The sequence below is a fragment of the Poecilia latipinna genome, unplaced genomic scaffold (assembly GCF_001443285.1).
Source record: "Poecilia latipinna isolate Pla-1442-1.1 unplaced genomic scaffold, P_latipinna-1.0 Scaffold1610, whole genome shotgun sequence".
NCBI classification, from domain to species: domain Eukaryota; kingdom Metazoa; phylum Chordata; class Actinopteri; order Cyprinodontiformes; family Poeciliidae; genus Poecilia; species Poecilia latipinna.
Genome location: NW_015114226.1, coordinates 23,641 through 49,492, shown reverse-complemented (window position 1 = coordinate 49,492; position 25,852 = coordinate 23,641). Strand labels below are relative to the sequence as shown.

The window sequence follows — 25,852 nt, the reverse complement described above, 5'->3', positions numbered from 1 at the left end:
GTCAGTGATTTTTCTCTCACACACACACACACACACACACACACACACACACACACACACACACACACACACACACACACACACACACACATGCACGCATATCCACCGGAAAAAAAACCTGTGCTCAGTCATGGCTTTCTAAAAATATCTACTATCTTAAAAGCTAAGCATTCTGTTATTTCCCACTTGGCCTCTGTGAGCTTTAAAGTGAAGTGTAACCCACCATGAGCATCACTTTTCAGCTTGGAGAGCTGCTTCTCCAACACAGCTTGGTTTCCTTCGCAAGTATGAACCCGTGTTCCCCATCTGAGGCCTGACATTTTGGATTTGGGTCTGACTCATGCTAACATCCCTAAAAAAAAAATAACCAGCCATTCTTACAGAGACTAATTTTGTAACTTTATATGATAATGTAGCCATTCAAACAGACAACTATTTGCTAAATCCAGATTTGAGGTAAATTAATTTCACACAGGAGGCTAATCGTGATTAACCCTCCGTCTCCGATGGTGTAAGTATCAGCCTTTTAAATCTTCCGCAGCCCTCTCTGTTCGACATAAAACGCAGCACGACTCGTGAGCGCACCTTTCTAACACAAACAGCTTCTGAGTGGAACATATGCTGCTCCCTGTTTCACACACTCAGACACACTCAACCTCTGCACCGTCTATGTTGCAGTACTGCTGTTTCCCTCAGGGAGTTGTTGCGGCAGTCAGCGGAGGATATTTTTGGTGGTGAGGGGGAGAAAAAAAAAAGAAGAAAAAAACCCATATCAGGTGCTGTGGTACAGTTTTCCCTTCTTTTGCTCCTGACGATGCGTTCGCGGAGTGAAACAGCTCAGTGGTTTGAGCTGCAGCTTAGTAAAACCAGTTTACTGATTCAGTGAAACTAGCTGGGATGAATCAGAACAAAAATAAGCGTGGGGTTTGGGATGGATTGCTTCAAGCTATATTTAAAACTTATGACTCAGAGTGGCTTAAAATGCAAATACCACGATTATTGCAATACACTGCTAAAAATATTCAGAGGAATGGAGTGGAGAAGTGGGAAAATCCACATGTGAGCGTAGAGTTGTGTCCACCAGATATTGGGTCACCAGTTGGGTCACCAGCTTTGGTGAAGTGCCTGTGTCGGGTTATTTACTCTACAGACGTGTTACCTCTGATAACATTTGTTTGAGAAATAATTGCCTTAAAACGCACGAAGATGATGATGCAGGAAGCTATCGTAGGCGTAATGGTGCGTTCACACCAAACGCGTTTTGAGCGTCAGGCGCACCTGGTTTACTTCCAACGTCTATGTGGAGCGTCGGACGCGCTCGACGTGTCAAACGCTACAAATGGTTCAAATCGCGCCGCGCTAGACGCTTGAAACTCGCCGCAGCGGCCCTCAATGCGCCTCCACATAGTCTTTGAATGTAAAGCTGCGTTTGGTGTGAACGAACCATTAGTTGGCGCACAAAAAAATCCATCTCAAATTATTTTCTTTGATAGAAACCCCTGGTTCTTCACTGCTCCATGTGTTTTTTTTTTATATGTGATTATTGGCTGTTATGGTGGTTCTGTGGAGTCCCACTGCCTTTGGAATGGCTTTGCTAGCTTTTTACATTACAAATAAAGTGTTCTTGAGTTATTCAGATCGTGAAATCGTTGAAATTCTTCAGGGTGTTTTTGCACCTGGTAGTTCCGTAGTTTCGTTTCAGTTGAAGACCAAAATCACAACCTTTGTTACATTTTCAGGTCGTGTCGTTCACCTTCTCTCTGCACCATATCAAACAGACCAAAAGAATTGGAAAACCTGTTCCCCTCCTCGCCTGTGGTGGCGCTGCACCAAAAACCACTGAGGGAAACGACACAAAAACCTCTGAGCGTTCAACTTCCTTCTTAACGGAATGTAAAGAAAAACGGAGTGGCGCCAGATTTCACTGGCCAGCACTAGGCTGTTTGTTTTGGTTGTATTTACCCAGAATGCCGTGCGCTACAGTTTGTAGAGCGGTCTTTGTTCTGCTTGGCATTAAAACTGTGCCAGAGTTTTTTCTTTTTTTTAGTTCACATCAGAGTTTGATTACACATTCACACCTCCCAAAACGAACCAGGCTTTTCCTAGAAAAACAAACCAGAGTTTGAGCAGCTGGGATGCTGATCAGACCAGGTTGTCATCAATGGAAAAAAAAAAAAAAAATTGGTTTATCAAATGGAGTAATTTTCACACAACGCAAGGTTGGATAACATTTCCACCCCCTAAAAAAATAAATTCATTGTTTGAGAAGAGGTTTCTGTATTTACTCTGATTTTATTTCATAATATGAAACATCTAAATCTGTAATCTGTTTTAGATTTGAATCAACCAGCCGGGATATTGAGGGTTTATTTATTTTTTTCTTGTGCTTCGCCAATTGAGGAGACGTGATTAAGTAATTGTCAAAAACTCCATAACTCTCAGCAGGTTGCAACGGTTTTAAATGAAGTCACAGTCGGAGCAGGCAAGTTTTTATAAAGTAATAAGTGAGCAGCCAAGAAAAACTAATGTAATGGGTTTTGTGATGAGAACAGTAGGACTTCTGTCATTCTTAAACCCTCTTTTAGGTTTTTTTTGATTACCCAAAGCGCTCTCTCCCCTGCAGCCTTTTTTAAATGTCAGCGAGTGAATTTGTGAATCAGCAGCCGACTCCATGCTGCTCCATCGTCGTTGTTTACGTTCATCTCATCTCTGTCTTCCGTCATGGATCCGCGCGGAGCTTTTATCAAGCCACTCGGCACAAGCGTCTCTTTACCTCCGGTGCTTTGCTTTCATCAAAGCACCGGAGTCAACGACTTTTAGGCGCTCAAGTGGTAAATGTTTAGTTTTTACTCTGTGACTCTCGAACTGTGATGTTAATGGAAGTGAGCTAAAGCACTGAGAGAGAGAGAGAGAGAATGGAGGACCGAGCGTCCGAAATAGCCTGGGTGATGAAACCTAGTTGGAAGAGAAAAGGAGGGGGCGGTGGGAGGGGATTTATCCGGTGATTTACCCTCAAATTAAACGGGAGCTGACTTTAATGATCCCAGCAGGGATGGCAGAAATTTAAATTAGCAAAGACAACAGAGGAAAAAGTGAGACGGAAGTTAATGAAGGATTTTATTGTAACATTTAAACATTTTTTAAGGGAAGTATAGAGCAAGGATAGAAAAAAAAGAACCAAAGACGGCTTATTAATTACCAAAAGCTGATTTGAATTTTATTTTTTTCCTTTACAAGAAAAACAATAAAACACTAAGAAGCACTTGTTTTTAGTAAAAGTTAGTTTATCTCCATTTGTTTTTTTGGCGAGGAAAGTAAAGTATTAAAATAAAACAAGAGCAAACCAGACCAACAAATGATACGACTGTGGGGTAACTGAACCGAACCAGCCAGTATTTAGCTGTGGGAGAGAATGATACTGAGAAAGCGAAGGAAAGTACCGAGTTAACCAGGCAACACACTAAATAAACAGGAAGTGATGTAAAAACCAGCCATGCAAATGTAAAAACAAAGCAGAAAATGACTGAGCTTGAGTAACAGAGCATGTTGGTTTGTGTTCAGCTGCCATCTGTGTGTGTGTGTGTGTGTGTGTGTGTGTGTGTGTGTGTGTGTGTGTGTGTGTGTGTGTGGACGATAAGCCCATCGTTTTTTTCCAGCCTGGGCATTAGCCTCATGGTGGAGGAAGGACGGGCCGTCCGACATGACGGATGACCTGCAGACAGACAGAAGGAGAGTCGCCTCATTAACAGAAAGCACAACAGACAGAGCAGCAGATGATTCTGCCGCAGATTTCAGTCTTTCCATTCCAGCCAATTAATGAAATGACGAGGACACACACTCATGCGCACGCACACACACACACAGTCACCCAGACGGAGGGGGACGGGGAAAGGCCAAAAGCCCGGTTAAGCGGTATTAAATTATTCCACGAATTAAAAGGCTGTACCTGCCGTGTCGGAGCGCTGTGTGTATTTGGGTGTGTAGGTCTGCGTGATTAAGCTGGTAATTAATTTTATGTCCTCGTATTTAATTATCACGGACAGTAAAAATGGTGTGTGTGTGTGTATGTGTTTGGTTGACAGAGGGAGAGAAAGATGGATTTTCCTGGTTAGTGCCTGTTGCAAAGCATAACAATTTAAATCGACACGCCGTGTAAGCTCTGTAACGTCGTCGGAGACGTAATTTGCTTTGCACAGAGAAAGGGTTTGCTTTACTTTTTCCTGTATCCAGTGTGTGTCCCGGTTTTTACCGAGGACATTTTTCAGCCTCTGAGCTCTGTTTCTGCCCGAAGAGCCGACTAAATCACTCCAAGGAGCTCATTATTTACACAGCATACATTGCTGCTTCTCGTCCTCTGTGTGTTTGTTTCTGTGTCCAATCACATCTCGGTTCTCACCACCTTTCTTTTTCACTTCTTTCCCCTCCCAATAACATACGCAGAAATGTAAATTTTATCACGGTAGAACCGCACACTTTAGTATTTTTGACTGGAATTTAACATCGTCGCCTTCATGCAAAATATGTGTGGAAAAATCTGGCAGAGCACATCACCCGGAAACCCTGCTTACTGAAACATGGTAGTGGCAGCATCATGCTCTGTGACTGATTTTGTTGAGCACCAACATAGAAGCTGGTGAGACTTGATCAGACATGGTATATTTGGACTGCCCAGTCAAAGTCCAAACCTACTGTAAGCTTTTGGTAGCTTTTGAAATGTATTTTTACAAGCCAACAGAGATGTTGTTTTTTTTGTTTGTTTGTTTTTTTTTACATAAATAGCCATAAATGTTAGCCCTTTGCTGTAATTGAAGCAAAATGTGTTTGCCTTTTCTTTATGAAGTATTAATGTATAATTTTAGATCTGTAAGTTTTTGAGGTTTTGCTCAAAATGTATTATTTTCATGTAAGTTCTTCACCTCATAATCATGTGCTACTTTAGTCACAACAAAAACAAAATCCCAATACAGTAACAAAATGTTAGAAAGTTAAAAATGTTTGAGCATTTATGGAAGAAACTAAATGCCAAAACACTGCCTCCCCCTCCTCCTCTTTTCTGTCACCTCTCAGCAGAGATATTTCCAGGGTCGGGGTGGGGGGGGGTTTGTTTGGTCTGCCTGACCTCCATCTGACTGGTGTTTGTGCATGTTATAATCCAGCTCCTGCCAATGACCCTGGCGTATCAGCAGCCGGCCCAGACTGTGCAGCCTATAGATAAATCTGCGGCGCTGTCCTTGGTGCTGAAGAAGCAGATGGCTCTGCAGCAAGGCTCCTCTCGTTGCCCTGGCCCTCTGTCAGCTCGCTCTCTGATTTACGGTGCTATAAAAAGTTTTCTGAACATCTTCCGTGTTTTCGTTTTGCTCTGGCTGCTCCTCAACTCGGTTTAAAATTCACTGCCCGCTGGTTTCCCAGAGGAGTTATAGTTAGCATTCGCTGTAGTCTGACCCAAGAATCATTCAGAAAGCAAAAGACACGTAAAACATTTTATTTTCAAGTATTTTTGTATTTTTTTTTTTAAGTCTGATTGAAATAGATGGTCCCTGCATCCTCTGAATAACTTTAGGTTATGAATTCATCTGACAAATTTCACCTAATTTAACACATGAACATGGAATCATAAAAGCACAGACCATGTTGCTACTGTTTTGAACTGCTATTGATTATTTTTGAATATTACTAAGTGTAAATACTTCGTTAAACATGTAAAAACACATTAGTAGAGCAAAGAAAATAGACAAACACTTGTTAATATTGACTTTATGAATGAATAAAACAGGATATAATGTTAATCTGAGTTTGGCAAAAGTCCTGGTATTGAGCCATTGATTGATTGATTGATTAATTGATTGACTGAGGTGTTGACATTCCTCTCTGTGGACACTAGCCACCAACTAGCAAGCGCTCCTTTTGATACTATAAGCAGTTGCACTCCTCAGATATACAGCTTTATTCAATAATTTATCATATTCAATCTGAAGAGGCTCCTTTTGCAAATTTAAAGCACCATTTAAAAACAACCTTCGCTGCATTATAAATGAGTTTTTTATTAGTCTAATGTAAAATTTGTCTGACAGTCGTCGCAGCAGAAACGAAGGGTTAAAAAACACCAGTGTAGTTAAACTGCATGATGGTGTTTCTCTTCATGAATGGAGTTACTGGAACAAGTGAACTTTCCAGTGATATTCAGTGTTGAACGGGCCTGCGCTGCTTCATTTACTGTCTGTCAAGAAACTGATTTGCGGAAAACAGTAGAAATCTCCTCTGTATTTCTTTAAAACATGCTTTTTTTGTTATTATTGCTGTTTTTTTTGTTTTTGTCTTGTTCTCGTGATGTAACCTTTTTATTTTCTTCGTCTGCTGTGTCCTTGACTTGGAGGATTATTGTTCCTGTTGGCACAAAAATCAAACGCGATTTCAAACGTCTGAGTTTCGCACAGACACACATTAGCAGTCCTAAGTGGGCAGGTTGAGTTGAAGAAACTCAGGTGGACAGCAGAGTGGACTAAGAGGTATGAATTAGGCTTTAGCATGTTGCTGTGCTATTCTATAACCATCATATGCTGGAAAATAATAGATCCATCCTTGCTGGAAGGCAGCAGCACTAACAGCTTTTGCTACTAGACTTTAACATTTACTATAAAGTCCCAGTTATAGTTTTTCTTTTCTTTTACTCAATACCTGTAAATATGTTGCATTTTGTCTGTGAACATAAGTGACAATTTTACATGGAGGCAATAGTGACAAAACTTTAGATTTGTTGCGTAGTTAGAAGCCCTTTTATTGTTAAATTTGTTTCGGTGTCACCGTCTGAAAAAATGTGGTTTGGCTCTCCGGAACGTTCAGCGACATCGAGTTGAAGTGATTTGTTTGTCGAGTCGTGGACTAACCTCAGATATGTGATGTTGGTCCAAATGTCATGATTTAACTTGGGAAGAGTGTTTTTTATATGATAGCTTGAGCAGATGTCTCTGAGCCAGGGGATAAGAGGACAGGAACGCACGAAAGAAGAAAAGAGCCGGACGAGGTGAAAGGTCAGGAGGGGGGAAGAAGAAGTATTGGTGACCTTTAATTTTTGAGTGAGGAAGGAAGGAGTGGTGTGTGTGTGTGTGTGTGTGTGTGTGTGTGTGTGTGTGTGTGTGTGCGCGTGTGTGTGTGTGTGTGTGTGTGCGCGTGTGTGTGTGAAGGTTTATTGAGGTGAGAAAGCTCAAAGGCAGGAAGAGATGGAGAGAATAGAGAGACGACAGGAAGAAAGGGGGAGAGCGAAAGCAGTTACACAGCAGGAGGGTCTGAGTGCTCTCCTCCATCAGAGACTGTTGATTAAAATTTAATTGGCTGAGGCTAGAGGTCAAAGGTGAAGCTGTGTGTGCGTGTGAGCAATAAAAGCCCAAATCCGTCTGTCTTCATGCACTCAGTCACTCCTCTGCAGTCTCTCTCTCATTGGCTAATTGCTCTTTCCTTCTTTTTCATGTGGAGGTCGCCACTTCTAATTGGCTCTCTGGTATCTCTCCAATTAGAAGTCCTAATTTTAGATGAAGTGTTGACTCACTCCTGTAGGTGGCATGTGAGAAACAGGTCCAGCTTCAGCAGGTTTTTAATTCAGCAAGTTGGATGCAGAGAAATAAACTGTGTGCTTTGAGAAAATAATAATAATAAAACACTTAAATGCTAAATTTCTGGAATAGCAATACAATCTTCATCTCGGAGAGGAATGATGTCATTGTAGACGCTCGGTCTAAATGTGCATCTGAAAAATTAGAATGTAAAGTCTATGCTTATGTGAGAAATTGGTGAACTATAAGAGCAACACAATACAATTTAATAATTTTCGAGGTGAAATGGTTGAGTTGAAAACAACACTGGCAAACAAAAGCACAGTTGTGTAAATTAATCTGAATAATATACATGTAAGTAAGTTTTAGAAAATTAAATTTCAGGTCGCAGACGATAGATTTTGGAAGAAATAGACGAGAAGAAAATTATTTCATGTTCTCAAAGTTTTCAAAATAGAGCTGTCGTTAAATCGAAATTAGTCGCAACAGTTTAAAATGATTTAAATTTGATATTTCAGATTAATTTCTGATTTCTCTTTTTCTTAATGAAGCTTAAGCAAGGTTTTAAACATCTAACGTATGTATGCTGTTCATGCTAATGAGGTTTATTATTTGACTTTTGGCATTTAATAAATTACTAGTTACCATAGTAGATGCAGATGAGGCACCATGAGCATTTTTTTTTTCGGGATCGATTCAGTTATAAACAAAAAATAAAAGTTTTATAGTTTGAGTTATAAAACTTTTATTTCACATTTGCAAACACAAAGCGACATCAAGCTGACTTTAGTGCTGTCGACCAGTAATCATGTTCAGACGTCTCCTAAAGACTTTCCTTCATGTTTTTGTCAACATTCACAGTCCGGCGGACGACAGACATAAAGCATGTGTGCGCTCGCCGCCGCCGCCCTCACGCAGGGGCGCGTCCAGCCGGTCCAGACTAATCTCCCAGATAAAAGTCTGAGCGGATGTTTTCGTGTCGCTACATTCTTCCGTCAGGTCTCGTCTCCATTAACCTCCTTTTTTATTGAAGCCTCCTCCTGCTTTTCAAATCAGGCCTCCCAGGACTCTCCGTTTTATCACGCTGTGTTTTCAATCAGCGCAGAGTGAGAGGAGAGCTGAACGCACCGGGAGCGCACGCACACGCACACACACACACACACACACACACACACACACACACACACACACACACACACACACACAGAGAGAGAGAGACACACAGGTGTTCAAAACAACAGCCACCTCTGTCACTGTCACATCACTGTACTTTGTCTTCTTCTGTGTTGCTGTCACTTATAACAGAATGATATATAAGCTGTTTCTGCCCGTTAGAGGAACCTGGAGCATCTTTTCGACTCGGCTTGGTATCATGATGGTACTTATTTATCGCTCTTAGGTTAATGAAGTTATATTACGTGATGTTAGGACTATTTTTTAGTAATTTTTTAGCTTGTGTGATTGTAACCTTTTTGTTGACAAAAGAATGACCTTTTCTTTTTTCCTGACAAAATCTGCATTAAGATTCTCCTATCTTGGGTGTGCTGTGGCGGCGCAGGGGTTAAGCACAACCCACATATGGAGGCATTAGTCCTTGATGTGGCTGTCGCAGGTTCAATTCCCGGCCTGCTGACCCTTGCCGCACGTCTTCCCTTCTCTCATTACCCACTTTCCTGTCAACTAACTATCAAATAAAGGCCACTAGAGCCAATAAAACCTTTAAAAAAGATTCTCTAATCTTGCACCGTCACACAAATGTTTGCAATTTTGACCAATTAGTATAAATGAGAAGAAAAATACTTAAGGGAATGTGTTTTAGTCATTTGGAAAAAGGGAGTCTGAAGTTGTTTGACACAACAAATGTGGATTTTTATTTGTTTTCCGAATTCACATCGACCTTTAAATCCATTTCACTAAATGTCTTACTGTGTTATAGAAATTTCCAGCCGGTAGATAATAACCCGATGTAGGTAATAACATGCTGACGGTGGCTCAACTGTGCTGGTGTTTAAAACACTGAATGCATTAAAACAGTCCAGCTGTCTTGCTAGCTTACCACATTGAGTGCTCGAAATTGTAGGCCAGACACAGTTTGTTCTTTAATCCTGGGTGCATTGATTTGAAATCACGCAAGGTCCGTGATCTCAGCAGATCCATGATATGTAGCGTTTGTGTTGTTTTCTCTGAACTTTGGTGGGAGAGTGGCTGATGATGACCAGGGATTTACATTTTAGCCAAAGAAAATTCAAATGTGTTGTCAAAATAAACACTTTGTGGGTCTAAAGCATTGAGATTTTGAGCGCATTTTGTGAAACCTCAAATATTATCTTTAATTTACTGTATGTGCACATCACTCGTGCTGCAATATTTTTTGTAGTAAAGTGAATGTACCTTGTGCTACTGCCACTGAACTACATTTCATTTTTGCACTAATCTCACTCTAGACATATCCAGGTGAATTAATCAAAAAATAGGTCAAGCTGATCTTCCGTTGGAGCCACTTAAAGCATTTGCAGTGCATATGTGAGTGAATCTTCATCAGTCCAGACAGATCAACCAAACAGCATCATGTGATATTTATAAAACGTATTCTGAGGTCATTGCTTTCATGTGTCCACTTTACTACAAATCAGTCAAGACCAAACAATGTCTATGTTCAGAACTCTTGTTATGTGAATCGTTTTACTCATTTGCTTGTTAAATTTAGTGAAGTTTTATCAAGACTGAACTGTCTTTAATTACTTTGGTGTTATTAAGTTATGAGCTCAGATTTCCATGCAGGTTTTTTTTCTGTCCATTCAACAGTTTAAGCAGATAATGAGACTGACTCAACTTTCATAAAGTTTCGTATAAGACACAATATATATTTGGTGAAATCTGACTTGGGGTCTATCGTACAATGCTCTGCCTTAGTTTTTATTTGCAAAAGAAGTTAGTAGGCATTTAGCCATCTTTGTTTATTGCTGGGTTTAGTTGAAATTATTAAAAATCTTTACTGTTTAAACAGTCGAGCATTCCCAGCTACAACATTGACATAATCAAGAGTGTTCTTCAATTTGGTGATTGGGATTTTGTATGACTACCAGTCTTTATTATTATTATTATTATTATTATTATTATTATTATTATTATTATTATTTCACATGGTCCTATTGATAAGAATGAAACCGATTCATCATTTTAAAGAGCTTCTCCCAGGTGTTTCTTATCAAAAGAGCCCAAGCCTGCCAGGATTTAATAGGGTTTGTTGGTGAATGTTAAAGAATCGCCAGCAGTTTAAAGCACTTAAGCAGAGATGATGAAGGTGAAATAAAACGGCAGGGCTTCAGTTTTATTGTATCTTTCACTGGTTTTGGAAGCAGAGACCAGCCAGTTAGCAGAGGCAGCTTGAGATGGTCGCTGTCCAGTAGGAATAATCCAGCCTGGAAAGCCTCGGGACGGCCACAGTGCAGGCATGAGGCTGGAGCCGTCCAGAATGGCAGCCGTCCATGAGCCTGCAGAGGTTCAGGCTCATCATCCATGCCGTTTTATTTCCACAACACGGCAAAAGGGATTTTACCGCCCTCCTCCCTTTGGGTCTCATTTCCACGATGTGGGACACAATGAGACGTGTATGAAACAGAGACAGACGGGCAACGGTGTGCTTCACAGATGTAAAACCCAATAGAAAACCTTTGTGGTAATCCTGGGCCTATCTCCTGGAACCACTGTTAGAACCCATTGCTGTCCATATGCCTGACTTGAATCAAGCTAGCCAGGCCCTGAATGCCCGTTAGTGGAAATTTGAAGAGGTGAAAATGATGAGCACATCATAGAAACACATTTTTTAAAAATGACTGAATTCATATTAAGGTTATTTAGTGTTAGAAATCTGTCCATTATAATAAATAGCTATTCTGTTAACAGTTGCTGTAACACCAGTCTGAAATCCATCGCATGGTAGGATGAGGACAAAAGTGAAACGGATTAGGATTGGAAAATGATGCAAATCTCAATACACTGGCAGCAATCCAATATTTTACAGGTAAATTAGAAGCAACCAGATATTTCATGTGATTCATTTTATTTTTATACCCATTTCCTGGTCAGCGCTATGACTCAATAGAATAAGATCCGATTGCAATACAATCGGTTCGGGCTGAAGCAACAGGATGGTAACACGCTTTGCGAATTAATTATAGTAAGGGTGAAAAGGACTTGTGTTATAATTCCAGAAAAAATGAAAAAAATCTACCATTCAGCAAATATACATCTAAACGACTGCAGAAAGTAATTTTTAAAATGGTTAACAGTAAAGAAGTTATTTGACTGCTCACAGACAGGTCTTCCTAATTACTGATGAACTGAAATGTTTCATGGTTATAAATTTGATAATTAAATAAATCCAAAAATGATGGCAGAACACCTTTAGGCAAATCAAATGTCAGCAGAAAAGTTTATATAATACATTATTTTTTAATTTGCCGTCCACTTTGTGGCATCAAAGTAATACTTCTGTGTACTGCTACCTTTTCTTTAGCTCACTCTAATGGGTTTGACTCTCACTTTACATGAAGCTTTGTGCTCTCCTCTGTCTCTCCCCTTGTGCCTGTTCTCCTTCTCACTCGCTGAAGAAGCTTGTGCTGCCATTAGGTTTCTGTCACCAGTGTTAAAGAGCCAGTCATAAATCTAGGTTATTCACAAATACAAGTTTCAGTTTAACTGAACAGATTTTAAGATGAAAATATTTTAAGATTTAATTTCAAAACTTTATTAAATCAGTTTCATTATTGTTCAAGCACACGTCTGTGAATTGGTTTATCTTTTCTAAAACACGAAACTTTAACACTCAGGAAGTGTCATAATTAATATTATTTCAACTAAAGTAGAAGTTATAGTGGATGTTGTTCCTTTTGATCCTTTTACCATTTTGTGGAATTCAGATTTGTTAGTTTTGTTCAAAATGTCACAACGGGCAACTGTTTCACACCCAATATAACAACCAATGATTCAACTAATATTCTATAATCTATACTTTGGTCAGTATCTGTCAGCAGGAGTTGCTTTTTTTATCCTTCTGCCTTTTGTCTTCTTACAGAAGTTAGCGATTTCAGTCAACGAACAAAAATAAATGAGAACACAGTAAAATACAAAATGTTCTGATAATGATATGCTCTTGAGTTCAGTTTTCTGACCATTTATAATGCACCCTCGATTAAGAAAATGGCACATGAATAAATAGTAGATGGAAGTAGCGAGGGATAAAACTCAATTAGACGTGCAAAACGGAAACATGAATTGGCAAAGGCGCAATTTGACCACAAATTGGCAACAAAAAGGGAAAAATTAATGGACAAAATAAGTGCATGTTTTCCACCTTTTATCTCTACAGTCATCAGGAACAAAACATTTTGCTGCCAGGAAGCCTAATAAACGTCAGAAGCATGTCGACGCTTTAGGTTCAAGCTGTTTGGAGAAGCGTCGTCACAAGCAGCTTCTCCAAGAAGCTCCAGACTCGAATGCGCCGAAGCCAGCTGCTCGCTGCTGCCAATGGCTTCTGTTTGATGTTTTTTTTTTCTACACGCTCTCGAACACGAGGCATCTCATATTCACACACATCAGTTAAAAGTCATTATGCTCTTCTCACTCTTACAAACATACACACCCTCTGTGTATGCAACCGCATCAGCAAATTAACTGAATAAAGAGACTCCTTTTTTGCTTTTTCTTTTGAGTGGCTAATTAGCCATCAGAGCCCCTCTGTATGGAGAGAGCGAGATCCATCAAGAGGTACAGCTTCAAAGAGCAGATTATGGAAGCCAAAGCACTTTAATTACGACCTATTTGAACAAAAAAGGCAAAGATAAAAACATAATTTGAAGCTAAAAGCTGCATGGGGGGAGCTGAGGGGGCTGCATAAACAAATTCTAATACAGAAAGATAAAAAGAGAGAAGCAAAAGAAAGGACTGGAGTGAATGAGATGAGAAGCGTAGAAGGAGGCTTTCTGCACTAGTGAGAGTTTGTGTACGCTATTAGAAACATGCAGAAGAGGCGTAGGGAAAAGTTGTCGGCCCCCTTGATCTTATGGTGCCGTTCGGTTCTAAGATTGGATTAAAATTATTTTTGTGATTTTAGCTTTTATTATGCTGATCATTAACAAACGAATGAATTGAAAAAAAGTTACCAGTTTTGTAGAAGCACATTTAATCCTTGGAGGTTATTGTGGGTTTCTTCGATACTTTAGGCTTACTTTGGCTCTCTGATTAATTTAATCTTTTAGATCATCTTGCCAGAGATCTTTCTAAAAATGACGAATTCTCGCGACATTAAAAACATTTACACACAGCATGGCGGTAGACCAGGGCAGCACATACGGTGAGTTTCAGTCCTCACAGCTGCCGTCTGGGGTTTTATTTCTGCCAAAAATTTAAAAAAAATAAATCACAAATTTCCTAATCTCACCTATGTCTCCCATAGCACTATCCATTTGCTTTGATTTTGATGTAAGCTATTGTGACGAGCTCTGTATATAAATCTGAGTTATTTATTGCTCGAAACTCTGTATCTAAGTTTGAAACTCTTATTTTGAAGTTGGAAAGGAAGTAGCTTATCAGCTGCGTTGACAAGTTGGCTAGCCTGAGAACACTGCTACAAAAGCACAGAGGAAGCCGCCTCCACTTTTATGTTGTTTTTTGACAAAATATTGTTCCTCATTTTTCAAACAGATATTTCTGAAATCCTGTCCGTTTCTTGTGAACCTTACATGAGCAGGAGTTTTCTTTTCACGCCTGATTATGCTTAATTTGGTTGATTTGATCCAAAAAAAGTGACTTGATCCGTCTTTATGCTAATTTTAGATGGACTGCAATGCGACATTACTCTGCAGTCCAATAGTCAACACTAATGCTCCGTATTTCAAGAAAATGGAAATTTTAACTCTTGGAGTATCCTGTCTTAACATAGGTAACAATTTTTTAACATAGCATATCCACAGATGGACTGCAGGTTTCTGTCGTGCACCATTCGCCACTTGTTGACTAGAATCTTTTTTGAGCAACTTTTCTTGGCGCTTTCACTTTTCAGAGCTCGTAAACTTTCTTGCACTTGAATAAAATATACCGTGACAGCTGTCACAGTCAGGCAACTGGCTGATCGTGAATGATTCAGTATTGTGTTGTTCTTTATGTTTTTTTCCCCGCAAGTTATTGTGAGGATGATTAAGAAAATACATACAGTTATGAATAAGAGCGTGCCAAATATTTTCCTCAATAGTGTTTTTGCTAAAATCTGACGTATCTAAATCTAAACATTGTGCTATATTTCTAGAGAGTGTGGAGAATTAATCCGTTCTCCATGCTGAGTTCTTGATTTATGAAGTTGATGAAGAGTCAGAGAGTTGAATTCATGAATCCCGTTTATTAATACCAAAATACAGCTGGTCCATTTCTCATGCTACCTTTAGGAGCTAGCAGGACAAAATGGCAACAAGTAACACTTGGTAACTTCCTCTGTTAGCCTCTACCTAGGGCGTTTCCTAGTGTGTCATTTCCTTTAACCCGAGCTCACACTTGCATTTCCTAACATGTCATTTCCTTAGCAATTAGCTAAAAGAGATAGAAGGAAAATACAGAATTATTTATTCTCAACAAGATACTCGGTACTGGGACATACCAGTTCATACTGGTTCTGTGTGACCGCAGACCCCCAACATGCGCCAGGCCTGTGTTTAACTCAGACATTTGCTTTTATGTGTTTAAAAAGCAACTCCTCCTAAAACTTGTTCTTGCAAACAAATTAATCTTTCCCCAAACAAAGACTTAGTAAAAAAAATAAAAAATAAAAAAAACGCCGCTAATTGAGTTTAATATGATACTGCTCATGTTGATAACTGGGGTGTTTTTATGGACCGGCTGAATCCATTTTCAAGCTGTTTAATGTTGTGTTGCTCAAGCAGCATTTATGTGGCAATAACCACATGTGAAGTCGACACTTAACAGGAAGTGTCACTTTGCAGAATCATGTAAATGGCTTAATTTCATCATTGTCCTAATGGCGATGTTGGTAATAGTCACATAACAGACTGCATGTAAACACAGACGGCCCCCCCAGAGCCTCCGGCCCCCGTCTTCCTGCTGGATCCACTTCAGTCTGTTTGTGGAGCTGTGTCCTCGATCATCCTTTGTCTGTCAAAAGCTCTTAGCGCTTCCATCCAGAACCCTGTGCTCTCTGCATTCATTATTAATAGACCTCAGCAGGCCAAAGGCACACACACACACACACACACACACACACTGAACGTCCACGTCACTGGCAGCTATTTTAGATAAAATATTAAATCAAACACGCACATGTGGAGAACGGAAAGAGATGCGCCAAGAGATGATAGAATACCTCTATTTTCAAATGCTGCTGCTCTTTATCAGGTTAAATATGATGCGTCCTGTTTCTGAACGCATCAATTTACTTTGATTTACATCTAAATGTACCGCAGAATGTATGACTTGGAAACGCATGCAGCTGACTTCAGCACTGACCCAGAGCAGCATAGGCCATTACCTGCAAATTGTCTATACTCATTTGTCCTTTGCAGGGTCACATGGGGTCTTGGTGTTTATCTCCAGCAGTCATTAGGCAAGAGGTGGGGGGACACAGCGGACAGGTCACCAGTGCATCACTGGGCAACACAGACGCACACTCGCACCAAGTTAGAGCCACCGATTGATGTTGTTGGATTGTGGGAGGAAGCCGGAGTACCCAGAGAGAACCCACACAAACTCCATGTAGGAAGAACACAGAATCTTTTCAAGTATCGGGAAAAAAATAAGCTATGGAAACAATATATAATGAAATCAATACATTTCTTATATTGTAAAATACATTTTCAATGGTAGTTAGGCATGTAATAAATTGATATCCATTAAAGTCAAGCTGATCAAATTATACACTTGACTCTCAATTTGAGTACTTTTCCATTGTGTGGCTTATAACGCCTTTGCATCTTCTGCTTTTGGGAACATCTCACTTGCACACCGGCGAAACCGGAGCTCCGACCTTCCAGTCCAGTGTTTGTTCCACTACGTCAAACAAAAACCAGATGAACGGAGCGAGTCGCAGCAAAACCTGCTTAAATCATGTGTACACAGTGTTTCATTTTTGTTTTCTTTTTTTAAATTTGGCTTCCAGTCTGAGCGTCCTTTGCCACTGAGGCAGTCTGGAAGGTTTATGGTTTTGTTCTGAAGGAGTTTTGTTCAGTTTTTATAGTCAGTAAATCAGTTTTCAGTGTTTTCATCCAAAGTGTTGAAATCCACTTTCTGCCCATATGTGACTGAGGGTGCATGTGTGTGTTTTTTGACTTGACCTTTCTCCATATGTTATGGGACAGAACAGGAGGTGAGCCCTATACATGCTATCAGTCTAAGCTGTTGGCCAGCAGCTAAACACACACGCATACGCACGCACACACACGCACACACACACACATACGCTCTGCATGTCACTGTTACCTGATATTCACAGTGTGTAGGAGAAACAGACGAAGGAGAAGGTCATACGCGTGATGTCAGAGTCGATCAGTTCACCGCCGTCTATGGGTTTGATTTGATCTCTCTCTCTCTCTTTCTCTCTTTCTCTTCGCGCCCCCTCAGGCTCCTTCTATCCTCTGCCTCAGCTCACCCTCCCCCGAAAATCCCAAGCATCATTCAGGCCCCTGCCAGGACACACAAAGGTGTTTCTATTTTTATTTTCAATTCGGAGTTAAAACGATGGTTCAATATTCTTTGAGAAATAACTCACAGGGTTCAGGACTTATATAGAAGATCTGCAGCATTTTTTGATACTTTCCCACACCCTAAAAAAAAAAGAAAAAGAAAAGCCTCAGTTGTCTAGAAATGTTTTGCATATGATCAGTAAGAAGCAGTCACCTAAATCATGCAAATTCTTTTTAAGGTTAAGTTGGGTAACACATCGACTGTAAAATATACCAACTCATGATCATCTTGATATCAATGTCTGCAAAATCACAATCCCACAAGCGCACTTGAGTGCAATGTTACAAGCTCCATGCACCCATGCACTTCATACAATATAATAACATTTATATATTTGGCCAGTTTGTTGGCGTTTCCCTCCCCTTGTGGCCACATCTGATACATATTCACATTCATACATGCAGAAAAGCTACTAGAAGAAATCACCAATTTCAACCAAAGTCTTCTTAGTCACAGTATTCCACAGTGATGTCAAAATTGCACATTTTCTTGATATCATGAAGCCCTGGCAAATACTGCAGTTCGTGTGGCATTGTAAAGTTTATGTTTTTAGCAACTAAACCATGAAGCCAGATGTTAAGTTTGGTGTTGAAAGGATACAATAGTGCACCTCAATTTTAAGACATGATTTTGCACATTTTTCATGCAGTTATATTTAGGTAAACACTAAGAAGAATGCATGATTTATTTATTATTTATTTTTTTGCTTTAGGGTGGAAGAGCATAACTGGAGACACTGGCTATTGAAAATTAGTAAGTAAGCAAATAAATGGGACTGTTTTTCATGAACACGTAAAATAACTAAATACAAGGAAATTACACTTTGACCACTTTTGGATTGCCGCGTAAACCTCCAGCAATCTCATTTGGCTTTGTCGTTGTGTTTATTGTAAATCCCCACCAACACGTAAAGATGCTGCTGTGACTCCCGCCTTGTCTTGTTTAACTTGCTCTCAAGATAATCTGACGGCTAATTAATCATCTCCTGTTGGACTCTGAGCCTTTTTCTTAGCAAACAATCTCATATGAAGACGAGCACAATAGCTTCACATTGCATACTTGACTAGATATTGTACAACAGCCAGAGATTAATGGAAGAAACACAAATGCTCACAAAGCAAAGCAACTATCTGGACAAAAAGGCCAAGCAGGCTCGCTTCGCGCCCTTAGTATTCATTTTCCAAAAGACATTGTTACAGGCACGCTTATCATTGTTTACATATCCTCATGAGCCAGTGTCCACTGCTAAGAAATATCTTTTGATTTACATTCATATGCAAATGAGCATTCTTAAGAAATGAGGAGAAAGGGGAGGGAAAAAAAAAAGAAATTCAGCTTATCGCCAGTCGACAGACGTGAACATGAAACATGTTGGTTTGTCTCATCAATAAAAGCCCAGCAAAGCAGAGCTGCAAAACTGGCCTGTCTGAATAGACGGAGCCATGCAGCTGCAGCCGAAGAAGAGAAAATGCAGGAAAAAATGTCGGTGTAGCAGCTGTTTGAGCGACTGGTGCAGAAAAAGCCGAGGCATCGGTGTAAAACCCCTCAGCTGCCAGTGGCCTTCGGCCAAAGACGAGGTTCACTTTCCAAGAGGGCACAAAGAAGGAAGTGGTGAGCAGCTGTACACAAGCAGAGACACAAGGCTTTGGGAAAGTGCTGAGTTGGCGGCGATGTGGACTGTTTGACCGAAGCAAATAGAGAAACAACTGAGAAACGTTAGACTAATGTCAGCTAATAATGAAATGAAAGTATTTGTTCTGCAGGGGTAAGAAAACAAAAGAGTTAACCAGCAATACCCCTTAATACAATGGATTGGAAAGTCTTTCAGAAATGCGCAGTGGTTTCCTCTCAGCGGCAGAAGATGTCTGTCTAATCGTCAGTAATATAATAGCGCTGCATAAATCATAAGAAGTCCGATGGCCACCGCTAACTCAGCAGCGCTTCGCTTTCAAAGACGGTGGGGACAACGTCTAACTTTTTTCGTCACTTAGAAAAGTAGCTCAAAGAAGGTAAGCTCCGTTAACGTGATGTTAGCAAAGCTAGCTGTACAGAGACACATAAGCATTGTGATGAAAAAAGTTCACTCACTGCGCTGAATTATTGTGCGGAGGTGTTGACTGACTTGTCGCAAATATGGGTCAACGCTATGTCCAAAAGTCTGCAATATAGTGATGTGACATTCAAGAACAGTCCGATTCTTCTGCACGGCTTTTTACTTATTAGATAGGACTGGAGTGTCACTGAGAGCCGTTGTTCTATCAGATACCATACGCCGTCAGAATAGCATACATGCAGTGAGTGCCATGCCTGCATATGGCATTAAGTCCGACCGTCAGAGGAGTTGTCAGTTCACCATACACAACAAGTTATGATGAAAATAAGTCATTCAATTGTTTTCAATGATAACTGTATAGATATACGTTGTCGTGGTCTCAAAGTGTTTTTAAAGCAAGGTCTGGCTGCAGCTGCAGTCAATTACAACACACGCCTGCGTAAAGCTCATTAACCTACTTAACTACTAAATCAGGATGCCATACAAATGTTAATAACAAAATGTATGATGATCTACGTCATGATTCTATGTTGCTGATTAAATAAAATTATATGGTATTGACGTGTCTGAGAAATATAGCTGTGAGTTTGTGGGAAGCGGTGATCTGACAGCATATGCTGATCTGACAGAACACTGTTCTTTGTTCTTGTAATGTTCTGTGTACACTGTAGTAGCTATCATTATTTTATTTAATTGTGTACATTGATATTTTTTTAATTAACAAATAAACAGAACACAAGAACGAAAGAGCATGCAGATCATGCACATTACTCTTTCACTGTTTTCGTTCAAAGTGGCAGCTGTAATGGTATCAGACTACCAGGCTTCATGTAGTGGGAGAGAGGGTGAGAACAGTCACGCTGTGCGACTTGTGGTTGGTTACTTCTTGCTTGTTGCTCCTTGGTCAGTGTTCATAGTTTAGCGTTATTTACCGTCAGGGCATTGCTATGTTTAATGGTGCAGAGAGAGAACTTTGCTATGTTTAATGGTTTTTGACATGAGCAATATGGGCAAACACCCAGGTCGTTATCTTTTTAGGGATGGCACGAGACCACCGCTGATTGTAGCACAGAGATGGAACCAAAGCAGAACAAAGAGTTTGTTCTGCTTTTAATATTCGTAAAATTTATTAAGTATTTAATATCTAGGTGTTTTTATGGGAATATGGATCTTGTAGATCAATTGGAGAAGTAATTTTGATCATATTTCACATTTTATCGTATCATGTACTGCGGGGCGCTGGTCTTGGTCTTGACTCGGTCTCGATTTCCCTCGGTCTTGGTCTTGACTTGGTCTCGGACCCCAAAAGTCTTGGTCTTGTCTCGGTCTCGATACACTCTGGTCTTGGTCTTGTCTTGGTCTCGGGTTAGGTGGTCTTGAACACAACACTGGTCAGCACACATTTGAGAAAAGTTTAAAAGCTAACTGCATTATGAACTGGATGGCTGAGTGTTATAAATATCACTAAGAAGATACAAATATCACTAAGAGTACAAAACCAAAATTACAGCAGGCTGTGACTTGTGGTCTGTTCCTTCAGCTGCACATAATCCATCATGCTTTTTGTTGGATGAACGTTAGCAGTAGAAAGTTTGATATTGCGCCTGTTTTAGAATTTATTAACATGAACCGAGGAGGAGAACATGTTTTAGGATAGGGATGAAAACAATTGAATAGAAAAGAACATCCATCTTTTAGATGCATTTTAGGTGGGATTTGCTGAAAGCCTTATGAGAGGTTTATGGCGTTGCATGGATTCTATGGATTGTTGCCGTCGTTCAGCTTACAGCGTTCTTTATTCCTGATAGTTTTCAGTTAAATGTACCACATTTTTATCTGCACAACGCATAATATAATGTACCGTATTTTTCGGACTAAAAGCCACTACTTTTTTCCCACGCTTTGAACCATGTGGCTTAAAGCTCGGTGTGGCTTTTCTGTGGATTTTTTTTGAACCACCAGGGGGCGCTTTAGTAGGAAATTAATCATTGGGAGTCAAAATTGGAAATCAAAGAAGAAAGCGCTAATTTTAATTTTAGAACAAACACATGCTAGCAGCAGGCACGGCAGAGAAATTTCTTCAAACTCATATGATCCAGCTTTTAAGTTGAAGGTTAAAAGCTCGGCATGAACGAAACCAGGGTTTGGGTTTGGAAACGGAGGAATGGCGCCCGTAATAGATCCAGCATTGAAAAACCGAGAGCGGCGGAGATACCAGCGGCTTATATAAGTACGTTTACAGTTTTTTTTTTTTTTAAACCTGTGTGTTGGGTGCATGAGTTTATAAAAATGAACTCATCTTCCAACAATCCTTGTTTTTGCTTCCACAGCCATCCAATTAGGATTACAGTTATTATTACACCATAAGATTCAGGTTTGCTCTGTGTGAAACATCTCTGTAAGCTTTAGCTCCATCTCTTAAACTTGGTATATTCAATAATTCAGTAATACTAGCAAATGTCTTCAACATTTGCTAGTAACAAATGTACCCACACCAACAAAACCCATTCTGCAAAAACCCCCAAAACAAAACAACATCAACAATTATGCATCTTATAAGAAACACTGAGGATTAAAATACCGTTGATCACATAGCAGCTGATCAGAATATGTAGATTGCTCTCATCTCAGTGTGGAGTAATCAGGTTGAATCATAAGCTATGACTCAGACATCACCATGGTATGAATTAATATAAATATTTATACACATTTTTCTTACAGTAATTACACTGCATGACACATATATATTGTGACTTACCAACAGACAATCCAATACAGTTGTTACTGTCCAATAACTATTTGTTTTGTTTTGTTTTGTTTCTTCTTTGCCTTGTGGCAGCGCCTGGGCTTTGTGGCCACAGGCAGAAAGCCATTTTGCCAGAATCAAACACTGGCAACTTGTTGTAGATGTCGACAATAAAATACAATAAAAAAATCAAAGCAGAAACAATCCTGAAACAAACAGCTCCTTGTACAACTCAGGAGTGACTGACGGCACAAAATACAAAAACAAACAAACAAACAACATTTTAAGTCTTGAGAGGCGAACGTAGGCTTGGGGTTGTAAAATTGAGTTAGTCACTGGAAGGTTTCTTGGCTCCGATTCCTTGAGGTAATGACTCAGGTGCCCTTGATGAAAGGCGCTGCAGGGCCAGCAGACCAACAACTGTGATGATTCTGTTACAAGTGTAGCAGGAAAAAAAATTAAAAAGTTCTTGTAGATGGATCAATAAAAATAAAAAAAAACACTCATATTTCTTTTTTTTTTTCTCATTATCTCCTTCTCTTTCTTTGTTTTTTTCCTTATTATTCTTTTGTCTTCACCTGTCACCTCACTTCCTCTATCTCTCCATATAACTTCCACGGCTGGTTGATTTGGCTGAGCAGAGGGAAACAGGCAAGGCCTCCACAGTTCAGGGCTCCAGAGAGCTTGTCCAGGCAGCGGCAATCAATCACAGAATAAATCCCTCCTCTCGCAGGACTGCCGTGTGCCAGGTGACATGGTCAGCAGCTGCAGAGAAATAGAACGCCTACAGCCGATATCCAAGTTAAATTATACTGGGAGACCAGTGAGTGAGTATACAGATGTGCGGAGCGATTGTGTGAGGCGAGGCTTTGTTGACTTTTGGAAACTGTTTTCGTAATGTAAAAGGTCGTGTGGATAAAAGGTTTAGGTGGACGTTTGGTTGGAAGGTCTCTGGGCCTTTCACCCACCGTTCAGTTGCCTAACCAGTTATGGGGATTTGTGTGAAACCCTGTTGAGTCTGAAAGAAGTTGAATGAAAATGGGGATAACGGGCTAAGGAAATTGTGGTTTTTGACTTTGGTGTCCCTTTCCCTTTGCAGACATGTCTAGAGTTGGAGAGGTATCTACAGACGGAGCCCAAGAGACTCTCGGAGCTCTTTGACGAGGAGTTGGACTGTCTCCTAACACCGGCCTTCATGCAAGGCGGCGACAGCGACGAAGACCTGATGGACCCGCTCCTGCCCAGCCTCCCTGACCAGCCGAGCCCCCCGCCGTTACTCGTAACCCTCCCCAAGGTGCAGGCCAAAATCCTTCAGGTGCCCAGTCCAACCAAGGGTCAGGCGGCAGCCGGAACCGACACCAAGGACCAAGCCGTCGGAGGAGTCAGCGCCGCACAGCTCAGTGCCGCCGTCACGTCCCTGACGCCGCCGTCGTCGCCGGAGCTCGGCCGGCACCTCTTTAAGCCCACACAGACGCTCACCGCCACGGCAGACGGCACGTTAACGCTTAAGCTGGTGGCGAAGAAGGTGGGACTAGGGGCGACCAAGGTGGTGGCGGCGCGTGCGTTGCCTTCCCCGCCGAGCCGAGGAGGAGCGCTGAGCGACGGCGAGCAGGGAGGCGGAGGAAGTCTGGGAGGAGATATTCCTGAGAACAAGAAGAGAGTCCACCGGTGCCAGTTTAATGGCTGCAGGAAGGTTTACACCAAGAGCTCCCATCTGAAGGCACATCAGAGGACCCACACAGGTAAAAGGCTGCATGTTTTCTTTAAAAAAGCTGATAATTATTCTGCTCAAAGTTTTTATTCACGGGCGAGTTTTATTTTCTATGCCTACGTTTGTTCCAATTGACCATTAGAGACTTATTTTAGAATTTATTAGCCAGTTTCACAGAAAAATCTTTAAGGATTTTAGGAAATGTTTCCAAATTTCTATCTTAATCCACCATCCATTTTGTTTTGCTTGATTGCGCGTTACTCAAGTAGAGAATTTGTCCGTCACACGTCAGCAGCTCAAAGCATTTAGAGCTGTTGAATATGACTTGGTGGTGTTGGTGTAATGCTGTTTTTTTTTGTGGTTTTTTTGGCTCATTCTGGGCCCTTTAGTAATTGTTGAGCATCATTTAAACACCAGAGTGTTGTTGATGTTCATGAATCCTGTCTCTATGACCACAGATTACCCGTCCTCTCATGGCTACTTTCTGCTGGATAGTGCACTATTTCACAAAACTCAAATCATCTCAAACATTTTTTTTTCCATCAATATAATGAGTTCACTCTTCTCCGCAGTCACTGGATCTGAAGTTAATAGAGCTCTTTTGGGGATATGGTGGAATGAAAGAGTCACATTATTGGCTTGCAGCTGAAACATAAGCAGTAGCGGCGGGAGGCCAAGTCGAAATTGATCAAAATCTCTGGGAAATGGTTACCACACCTTGACGAACCCATTCCAGGAAGAATTAACAGGGAGTCCAACTTGTAAACAACCTAATAAAGTGACTGGTGATTGCTGTTCCCATGATGCACACGTCAAACATCTGTCGTTTGGCCTTATTCTCTTTGGTAAACATTTTCCTCGGAGGTGAAGACTTTAAAAACAGACCACAGCAGACGGAGTCGACGGCTTCATCAGGCAAGGTGCTGATGTCCGAGTGACCCAGTAGTCCGGCAGATGTACTGTACGTAAACTTTAATCCATTCCAGTGTTGGAACCGCGGGATAAATCCATGGAAGAGGGAGGGAGAAAAAAAGCAGCAGATGTTTGAGCCTCTTACAGAGATTTACATCATATGATCCTCCAGGAGTATTTATCTCCATTTTGATACGGCAGCTACCGGGTCAAAAGGTGACACGTCAGTAATTACCTGATGATTGATATGCTGGCACTAAATGACTGTACGAATTCAGCTGTGTTGGAGCGACTCTGACGTGCGGCTCTAGCTGCTGCTGCTGCTGCTGCCCCCTCAGTGACCCTCAGACGGAGCAGACAGGACTAATGTGTGCAGGGCAGGAAGCCACCAGCTCCTAGGATGAGGAGAGGAGCTCTGGTACAAGAAAGACACGCGAGAGAGGATAACTCAAAGTAAAAGAATAGAAATAAAGGCTGTGTTTCTCTGAAATATCTCTCCTAGTCATTAATATCTGGTAGTGTCAGATTAAATTTATCTCCATTCAGTCACTAAGTTTGTTTCTGATAGGAAATGAGACAGGCATCCCTCAAAAGACACTGCAATGTGAAAACAGAGATAGATTTCTGAAAGAAAATCTGTATCTTTCAATAATGAAAATTGTTTGTCTTTCTCAATAATCAGAGAAATAATCTTTATTGGCGTTGTAGTAATCATACTCCTCATGTCTCTGAGGTTTGAAGGAGCCCAAACTTTAACTCTCTCCACAGATTCTCCATCAGATTCAGTCCAAAATGTTTAGTTTTTTTTTCAGGCAGTTCTTTTATTTTGTAGTTCAGGAGTTTCTAGAAGAATGGAGATTTCATTCCAAGAAGCACCCAGTATGTGGACTGTTTTGGTAAAAGTGCATGTCTGAGTCCTAAATGGAGGCTTTTTAAAATTGCTTTTCCTTCTATGGTGTTGACCAAAGGCTTACTCATCATACACTCATCCTTAGAATGTCAGTATCCTTTATTATTAAAGCATTTGATCTGTTCTTGTTTGGTGGGCCATGATAATAGGTATAATCCTCTTAGCAGGTTGTAATTGGACCAGATATTTGTGTTGCCATTATCAAATTCCTCGCACAAATCTTGCT

General features: G+C 40.6%; 1 protein-coding gene and 1 long non-coding RNA gene across 2 annotated transcripts in view; one reads left to right on the top strand and one right to left on the bottom strand.

Moving 5' to 3' along the window:
- Positions 1-25,852, top strand: part of LOC106963981 (Krueppel-like factor 7) — a 77,011-nt gene that overhangs the window by 39,461 nt on the left and 11,698 nt on the right. The window contains exon 2 of the mRNA XM_015059190.1: positions 23,193-23,835. Coding sequence (XP_014914676.1) covers positions 23,193-23,835 — 643 coding nt within the window. The remainder of the gene's footprint in view (positions 1-23,192; positions 23,836-25,852) is intronic.
- Positions 3,306-17,358, bottom strand: LOC106963982 (uncharacterized). Its single transcript, XR_001428300.1, has 3 exons — positions 17,320-17,358; positions 17,031-17,233; positions 3,306-3,712 (listed from the first exon to the last, which is right to left on the bottom strand). It is a non-coding gene; the product is annotated as an uncharacterized LOC106963982 (long non-coding RNA).